Source organism: Cydia strobilella, chromosome 16, assembly GCF_947568885.1.
Source record: "Cydia strobilella chromosome 16, ilCydStro3.1, whole genome shotgun sequence".
Lineage (NCBI taxonomy): Eukaryota > Metazoa > Arthropoda > Insecta > Lepidoptera > Tortricidae > Cydia > Cydia strobilella.
This window is the reverse complement of record NC_086056.1, coordinates 10714029-10723604: the sequence shown is the minus strand read 5'-3', so window position 1 is coordinate 10723604 and position 9576 is coordinate 10714029. Positions and strand designations below refer to the sequence as shown.

The window sequence follows — 9576 nt, the reverse complement described above, 5'->3', positions numbered from 1 at the left end:
ACAGCCAAGACCGTTAGAAGCTCCTAGTGAGTATTATATTCTTTGGTTAGAAGCTAAACCAAGAAAAGTCTGCACCGATTTTGAGAGCATACGCAGTGCAAGTGTTATTTATAAGTCATAATTTCAAAGAAGTTTGACGTTTAAAATAACACTTGCACTGCGTGTGCTATCAAAATCGTTGCAGACTTGTCTTGGTCTAACTCTACGGACTACGTAAGTCCAATAATACTCAAAGGATTTTTTTATCGTTATTATATTATTTTCATTCAACATTTTCTTCGTACAAGGTAATAAAGGAATAACGAGACTTAATATCGAAATGGACACTTGAGTGAATTGCCTGGGCCCATAACCTAATAAATGAATATTTCAAATGATGTAGGTAATTGTATTTCTGATATTTCTTAGTCTAACAATAAAGTACTATGATATTAGGGGCCCATTTTACACATTGATTAGTGTTACTGTTAGTTAATACATCTGCTACTTGCGTTTCGTAGCAAATGTGAACCTGCTCTTAATATTAACACATCAGCATCACCAAACAATGACAGACACATGCATACCTTCGAAAATTCAGCATTTTTTAACTTTCATACAAAGCGCTAGCGCACCTACGAAAGTTGAATCTAAATTGTAGTAGTAGTAAATTCATAATTGTACAAAAATACGTATTAAAATTTACATGGTACTTATAAAAAGATGTACAAAGGCTAACATCCCTTTGAGGGATCTCTTCCAGTTAACCTTTGAGTAGGTGAGAGGAGAAAGTAAAAAAAAGAAAAATTCAAGAGAACTTATAAATAAATAAGCACGTACACAACAACCACATAACAACTTTCAACTATGGCAAATCAAACTTAAACTGAAAACGCCTCTTTGTTACCATGGTAACACAAACACATCCACACCAAAACACAAATAGGTACGTCAATGTGTCAAACGCTATCAACATTCTCGGTTCTAAATTACTTTAAATTTATATTAGAACACCGCAAATATGGATAAAGACGTATCAAACTACTCGGTTGTTGGTCGAATAGGCGAAGGCGCCCATGGTCTTGTGTTTAAGGCGAAGCACTTACCTACGGGGCGGGAGGTGGCGCTGAAGAAGATCCTTATTAAAAACCTGGAGGACGGAATACCTGTTAATGTGATGAGGGAGATCAAGGCATTGCAACTGCTTCGGTGTAAATATGTAAATACATAGTAATTAGACCTCTTTTTCAGACATTTACTTTACTAGGTGTAAATTTTTTACCACACCAACTCGTAAATTCTTTGTGATGATGATTCAAAAACTGATGAGACAGTTGCATTTTATCCACAAGAGTGGCAAAGTAATTTGAGGCAAATTTTGAGTTGTTGGCTGGTGATGGCTGATGGTTGAATTGACTTTAAGGCCTATCCAGACGAGGACAATTTTTCGCCAATCTGCCAATAATTAGCACGAGGTCTTCTCCTTCCTGCCCTTATCCCACGTTATGTGGGGTCGGCACAACGTTTTTCTCTTCCATTCGCCTCTATCTTTCGTCACCTCAGCACTCACTCCTTTCTTTCTCATATCCTCTTTCACACAATTCATCCATCGCTTTTTGGGTCTACCATTCGCCCTCCGTCCATCAACATTCATCCCTAACATTCTTTTGCCTATATGGCATTCATCCCTCCTCATCACATGCCCATACCACGCTAACCTCTACTACTTCTTATCTTCTCCGTTACTGGTGCTACTTTCAAACTTCCCCTAATATACTCATTCTTAATCCGATCCTTTCTCGTCACTCCACACATCCATCTCAACATTCTCATTTCCCCTGCGTGCACTCTTGTTTCATCCGTCACTTTCGTCGCCCAGCATTCTGATCCATACATTACAACAGGTCTCACGATCGTCCTGTAAATTTTCCCCTTAAGTTTAAGATGCATTCGTGAATCGCAAGTTGTTCCAGAGACCTGTCGCCATTTCATCCATCCCGTATTTATTCTCCCGAATAATTAGCACGAGGTGTTAAACAGCAACTTTGCCCCGTTGTACTTAAAACAAATAATTATTTTGGGTCACTTAAAAGAGCCACAATCGTACCTCCAAAGAGTTGCATGCGGAGCATGAGCCGCTGTTTGCCGACTCCTTAGGGGCTATTGCTCTGTTTACTGCCTCTCTATCGCTCAAATATGTCAGTGGATAGAGAGAGAGAGAGACGGACAACGAAATTTGGATTATCGCGGTAGGCCTTCTGGTATACCTAATCTCGTTTTCAACCACTATCCACAGGTAATAAAACTCTATGAAATGTTCCCGCGCGGCATGAGCCTGGTGTTGGTACTGGAATACATGCGCTCCGGGCTATGGGACATGCTGCACCACAACCAGGCCGCGCTGACGACGCCGGTCGTCAAGAGTTACGCGCAGATGCTGCTCAAGGGCACGCGGTACATGCACGCTCACTACGTCATGCACAGGGTCAGTCACAGTTGGAATACATGCGCTCCGGGCTGAGGCACATGCTGCACCACAACCAGGCCGCGCTGACGACGCAGTTCGTTATGAGTTGCGCGCAGATCGATGCTGCTCAAGGGCACGCGGTACATATTATGCACGCTCACTACGTCATGCACGGGTAAAATACAAAGAATATTTTTTCTTTGGGGTGAATCATCTTTTTATTATTGTTTATCAAGGGTCTCATCCGAGGCGTTAGTTTACAATCTAGTATTTCTTATGACGAACTCGTTGGTAGATACGTTTCCATCTTTCGACCTTCGGTTTGGAAGCCATACGCCCTTTAGATACGGCGAGGTCACAAGTGGGCTATATGTACACTGTAAATTAGTTTGTAGATACTGACACGGATAAGCACAGCATCGTTTAAAATTAGTTTTTTTTGTAGGATCTTAAACCAGCAAATTTATTAATAAATCACGAGGGTATACTGAAGATCGCAGACCTCGGTCTAGCGCGCCTTTACTGGCCTGACGGAGGCCGGCCATACTCGCATCAAGTGGCTACGAGGTACGAATTGTTGAATTATGGAGATAAGGTTTATTAAAACGATGAGCAATACCCTCACAGGGTTGTGTTGAGACATGTAATGATTTATGCATAAGATCTTTTGTACACACACTAATCAAGGAATAAATGAAATGAAATGATGACGTCAGCATCAAATAGATAGTGGCCAAATATATCGTAACACACTTGTTACTATGGAAATAAGGATGTGTAAATTTGTAAGTATACATATACCGATATGTTTGGCCACTGATGCTGTTTATAGGTACGTACTCGTAGCTAGTAGGAATGTGTATCTTAAGGGTAATTTCCCATAGAATAGGTACCTACCTATAGGTAGGTATTCTGCTAATCTGATAGATATATTGCGACTCTGATGTCCTAATGTGCCTGGCATTTTGCGACTCTTGTGACTTAATATTACGACTCTGGTATTAAGAATTTAAGATAGTCCGTTATTTTGAGACTGTGAAACTGCAAAAATGTTATTTTTCGACTGATATCGTGCTTATGACGGACTTGGTTAATCTTAGGTCGTACACTGGTAAATTCAACGACTTTAACAGTAACATGTATTTATTCTTTAGTATTTACTGATGTTTCATAAATGTGTTGCAGGTGGTATCGTGCCCCGGAACTTCTCTACGGGGCAAGATTTTACAACGAGAAGGTGGACATGTGGGCCGTGGGCTGCATCATCGCAGAGATGATACTTCAGAAACCGCTTTTTGCTGTAAGCTCGTGGACATAAGGCTGCCTTTCCACTGAGGTGGAGATGAGCCGAGATGAGAGGAGACGTGCTATTGCGTGTGGGTTGATTGATTCCCGCACGTCTCTCATCTTGGCTCAACTCTGCCTCACTGGAAATAAATACTCGCGAACACGAAGCGAGGCGGCGCGGCGGGCCCACGGCGTTCGCGTTCGGAACGAGATCGCCCACGTAGGGCACTTCTATAGGTATCAAAGGATTGATTCACCCCGCGCCGCATTTCGCTTAGCGTTCGCGCGTTATTCGCCTACGTACTTCTGAAATATATCTTCCCATTCTGCAGGGCGAATCCGACATCGAGCAACTGGCCATAGTACTCCAGCACCTCGGTACACCGACAGAGGAGACGTGGCCAGGCCACGCCCAGCTACCGGACTTCCATAAGATCACGTTCCCAGACTCCTCGCCCACACCTTGGTCTGAGTTGCTGCCGGCGATGGAAGCGGATGCGGTGCACCTGATCAAGTGCTGTTTGTACTATGATGCTGATAAGAGGATATCCGCTAAGGAGGTTGGTAGACCATTAAAGCCGTAACACACCATCATAAGTAAGAGCGAGAAAGAGATATCGCTTTCTCGCTCTTATGGATGCGTCGCACAATGACCTTGGTCCGGTGCGATGGTTTGTAAGCTGCTTAATGGTTTTTTCTTTTTGTATGGTGTTCAAAATACCTACATATTTTTATGCCACGCGCATGTTTACATTACTGGAATTTGAAACGTCCATAAGCTATAGTTGGTCAAACCAAATTGTCAGCAAATAAGAACAAAAAAACTATACTCATCCTTTTCTCTTGGGTGCTAGTACTAGTGTAAGACAAAGATAGTAGTATTCGTCTCTCTGTCTATGTTTGAAATGACAGTCCTTTGACAAACTGCAAATAAGCCACAGTAGCCGCTTACTAGACAGTTATGGATGGTATAGAAAGGATCGCAATCTCTTATGGCAGAATTGTTGTAAAAGTGACCGCGTTAAGCTTTAAATAATAGTTCCTAATCTCTCCGGTGGTGCTAGTTAGGCTCTGGGACATGAGTATAACATGAACCATATAAGGCAACAAATAACCCGACCAAATTACGTAGGTTGTTTTTAGTAGTATTTCGGTGTATGGTGGCGCCGCCTAATTACTGTTTTTTGATGGACACTTTTCATACATAGAGATTTGGCTCCTTTATACAGTCTCCATGACAGTAATAAGGTCCCGTTTTTACCCTTTGGGTACGGAACCGTAATAAATGGCTCACATTACATGGTTTACAGTAATATTCATATTTCGCGTCCTTTTACATGTTGTAGGACTAATTTACATTTTAAATTACTTACGTGTAAATAAATACAATTTTCTTTGTAGGCTCTACGGCATCAATGGTTCCAGACACGGCCCCTGCCAGCGTCTCTAGCAGATATGCCAAAACCAATAAGTTCTGCTACGCTAAAATAACCCCTAAGTATATAAAAATAAAACACCCAATCAATTTATCTGGTTATTTAATTATTTGGTTTGGTCAATCCTTTTGATATTTTTAGCCGATTTTCTTATTCCTTTCGCAAGCGCGCGCAACGCCAATATCTTTATGGATGGGTCTAGCCCCCGCCTCTGAGGCCAACCGCGTGTTGCATCTCTGTCGCACTTGAAAATTCGTAAGTAAGTGTGACAGGGAGGGAGCTTGAGGGAGAGGAGTGTTAGGGTCGGCAACGCGCATGTAACTCCTCTGGAGTTGCAGGCGTACATAGGCTACGGAGACTGCTTAACATCAGGCGGGCCGTATGCTTGTTTGCCACCGACGTAGTATAAAAAAAAAGAAAAGTCGAACGCGTGGTTCGCGGTAGGCCCGTTGGCCGATTTCATGAACGATATCAGTCAAAAAACTTACATCTTGTATGTCTTGCCTTCACAATACACACAGTAACATAGTTGACCCCCTAGCAAGACTTGCGTTGTCGCGCGCGACTCTATTAATACTTAAAGTCGCGTTTGACACAATACATGATTTATTGATTTCAAATGTTACTTGGGCGTTGTCATGTTTAGCGGTCGGTGGCGGTCTTGAGGCTGTGCGGTGCGCAAGAGTTCGCAAATTGCGGGCATCTTTCTCTTTTACTCCAATTAAGTCGTAATTAGAGTGACAGAGAAAGATCCCCGCAATTTGCGAACTTCGCTGTTCGGGGTAGGCCCTAAACCTGTGTTGTGTACAATAAAGTGATTATTACTACTACTACTATACTCTACTACTAAATGCGACATAAAATAGTAGACATTAAATAAAATGGAAAAAAAAAATCCATACTAAATTGTTGCCATGTTTAACCATTTTACGTCAAAAATGTGACAGTTACGTAGAAAGTGGCGCCCCAATTTATTTTCTACCATGAATCTAGTATACTAGAATAATTTCACGGTTTAGACTCACTTACGATTACTAGATCTATGTTTTCTACAATTTCTTGTTGGACTTACGACTACATATAGTCTGTCAAGCCATTTCCGTCGGTAGAAAAGAGCGGCAAATTTAAAAAATTTAGGTGCAAAGGGCGTGCAATAAAAAATAAATTATGAATTATTTCATAAATACTTAATAATATAATAGTCTGTTCGGAAAGAGAAGAGTTGTGGAATGTATGGGCCCCTTACATTCCACAATTCTTTCCGCACAGACTCTAATTATGGACATTTCCCTAACATACATAACCTATACATATAATATTATGTTAGATGTAGGTACCTATGAATAATTCAACATTAATGTGCACCTGAAGTGTAAGTATAGATCGATATCTGTATCATGCAATAAATTAAAGCACATGTTCAAATAAAATCAATAACGTACGTTGGTTAGTATTATTTACGCCCATTGTCATGTTTACACAGGTGATATTTCTATTGTTGTAAGACCACCGAAGTAATGATAGCAGTCTTTCTTTTCGGTCTCAGCGTCTGGCCAGTGTGGTCACGTATAAGTTGTGCGTTCTAGAAATTACCATGGCTTTAAAGAGCCTAAGTGCGGTGTTGCTGCTCCTATGCATGGGCCATGCAGTGCAAAGTGCAAATATCCTCGCGTTGTTTTCTTCCTTATCTTTTTCTGATCATCTAGTCTTCCGCGGATATGTTTCTTTGCTCGCTCAAAAAGGACACTCGATCGTATTGATGACGCCATATCCAGGACATTTTACGTATCCAGACTCTGAGAGGATAATTGAATTAGACGTTGGAGGGGAGTCCGCGGTTCACTGGGAGGAGTTCAGACACCTCTTCACCAGCACTGATGACTATTTTTCCAAGTTGAGACAATTCAATGAGCTCTCTCTCAAATTGGCCATCACTCAAATCAAATCTAAGCAAATGCAAGCGCTTCTAATTAACCCGAACATCAAATTTGATTTGGTTATTACTGAAGCAGATGTTCCTTTCTTATATGCTGTCGCTGAGAAGTACAAAGCTCCTCATGTCTCTATTACGACATCGAGCGGAAAATTACATCAGTATGAAGCTAAAGGAAATCCTATCCACCCTATGCTATACCTCGATGTCAACACCCTTAACAATGGGAACCTGAGCATTTGGCAGAAATTCTCCGAACTCTACAGACACGTTAAGACAAAGCACGAATTTTACAACCATTACCTTCCGCTGTCTCATGTGGCCGCTGAGAAGCTTCTTGATCTCAAGCGTGATCTTCAAGAAGTAGAGTATGATATTGATTTGTTGCTGGTTGCAGCTAATCCGATAGTTGCTGGAAACAGACCAACCGTCCCAGCTGTTATCTATGGTGATCGAATGCACATTAAACCAGGACTTGTCTTGCCTCAGGTATGTACCTGAATCGAAGAAAAGTATATTTAGGTACGATGATTATGTTCATAATTTAATACCTACGTATTAACCTAACATGTGGAATGTCTGTTTCAGAATCTACAATCCCTTCTAGACGCAGCTACAAAAGGAGTGATCTACTTCAGCTTGGGTGCGGTTGAAGAATCAGAAAGTCTTCCAAAAGCTACGCTGCAGACATTAGCTGATGCCTTCCGCGAGCTTCCATACACTATCCTTTGGAAAATCGGCAATACCACCTCTTTTAATAAATCTGACAATGTGATTGCTGAATCCTGGTTCCCTCAGCAGGAAATCTTGGGTAAGAAATTTAAAAGTCAGTTAGATTTCACTTATAAACAAAAATATAAGTACAGCCGCCATCAGATATATCAGAGGTGCTTAAAAATATCTGAACACTCACTCTAAAGTCTTTGACAATAGAGACGTGTTGAGATATTTGTAAGCATCCTGGCCGCTCCGATATATCTGATGGCGGCTATACATACCGTGGATTCATAAAGAAACTCAAGCGCGCTAGACGTAATGCATTGCTCCGGACTGGCAAATGTCGGCTACCTCCACACTTATGCGCGAATCCCGGCGCGAAGCCGCGAACGCGAGTGTGGAGCCTAGTTCGCGATTCGCGCATGAGTGTGGAGGGCCCTTTAGATACCTTACTTTTACGGTTTTCTTGTTATGTGGAGATTATATTTTCTTCAGCTCACCCAAACGTGAAAGCGTTTATCACTCATGGAGGTCCACGCTCATTGGAAGAAGCCGTCTATTACAAAGTGCCTGTTGTCGGATTCCCAACCATCAGGGGCAGAAAAGTTTTCATAAGACAACTCACTAAGTTTGGCGCTGGCGAAATCCTTGACCCTTACTACTTGGACAAGGAGTCTGTTAAAGCTACTGTCTCTGTTGTAGCGACCGATCAAAGGTTAGTAGTACCTATAAGTTTTAGTGTTGATAAGTTAAGTTACCCGGTTACCCCACAATAAGCGCTAGGAACGTACATTTTACATTATACCAGTAAATTCTGTGGAATAAAAATCTACATGTATTCTGTCTGCTCCCTTTTTGCCTATTGTAACGTGATCTTTTTTATTAGGTACAAAAAGGCTATCACTGACATCAAGAAGATAACTGAAGATCCTGTGATTTCTGGGCCCGAAAACGCTGTATGGTGGACGGAGTACGTTTTGCGTCACAATGGAGCTAAACATCTTCGCTCTCCGGTTGTTGGCGTCTCGTTCATCCGATATTACATGTTGGATGTCATGGCTTTCCTTCTCGCTCTGGCGGCGCTCTACCTCTACCTTTCCTTCTTGATGCTGAAATTCATCGTGAGACGTCTGTGCTTGCGATTCCTGGCAAGGCGCGAACTTAGCGGGAAATTCAAGGCCTTGTAACTCGAAATTCAAATTTACAGAAACCGTTAGCTTTGCACGTAAAGTATTTTAGGAATGAAATATAGGGGTTATCTTCCCGTAGAAATTTTTAATTTCGCGCCTTTTTCTACTGACAAAGTGTGTTTGCCAGAGTATAATTTATATTAAGTGTGGTTTGTAACATTTATGTTTAAATGTGTGTTTAAATTATTTAGGTCTAATATCAGATATATTATTATTGTCTTTAAAAATAATTGTATTATTTATTAAAAAAGTATTCTCAAAAAAAAATTGTTTCATTAAAATAAAATACACTAAATATACTTTGGCAAGCCATTTCCATCAGTAGAAAAAGCCGGCAAATTAAAAAAAAAAATCTAAGCGCAAAGGGTGGTCCTCTCATAGAAAATTTGAAATTTGCGCCTTTTCTAAAATGACAAAGTGGGTTTGCGAGAGTATATTATTATTCACTATGGAGGTTACATAATTACCTAATAACTAAAGACACTGGCACAAAAATGCCATTAAGTGTTTTCGAAGAGAAATAAAATGATTATTTTTAAAATAAATATAATGGCTGTTATGATTTTT

General features: G+C 40.9%; 2 protein-coding genes and 1 long non-coding RNA gene across 3 annotated transcripts in view; all 3 read left to right on the top strand.

The window, feature by feature from the left end:
* LOC134748334 (uncharacterized) overlaps window positions 1–9576 on the top strand; it is a 479651-nt gene that overhangs the window by 350846 nt on the left and 119229 nt on the right. The window contains exon 2 of the long non-coding RNA XR_010128402.1: window positions 5465–5590. This is a non-coding gene — a long non-coding RNA (uncharacterized LOC134748334). The remainder of the gene's footprint in view (window positions 1–5464; window positions 5591–9576) is intronic.
* LOC134748113 (cyclin-dependent kinase 20-like) lies at window positions 939–5275 on the top strand. Its single transcript, XM_063682811.1, has 6 exons — window positions 939–1198; window positions 2276–2464; window positions 2892–3013; window positions 3632–3746; window positions 4066–4293; window positions 5135–5275. Exons 1-6 carry the CDS (start codon window positions 1001–1003, stop codon window positions 5222–5224), a joined length of 942 nt encoding a protein of 313 aa, XP_063538881.1. The 5' UTR covers window positions 939–1000; the 3' UTR covers window positions 5225–5275.
* Window positions 6723–9049, top strand: LOC134748297 (UDP-glucosyltransferase 2-like). The gene is made up of 4 exons (XM_063683045.1): window positions 6723–7591; window positions 7691–7913; window positions 8315–8534; window positions 8706–9049. Exons 1-4 carry the CDS (start codon window positions 6764–6766, stop codon window positions 9004–9006), a joined length of 1572 nt encoding a protein of 523 aa, XP_063539115.1. The 5' UTR covers window positions 6723–6763; the 3' UTR covers window positions 9007–9049.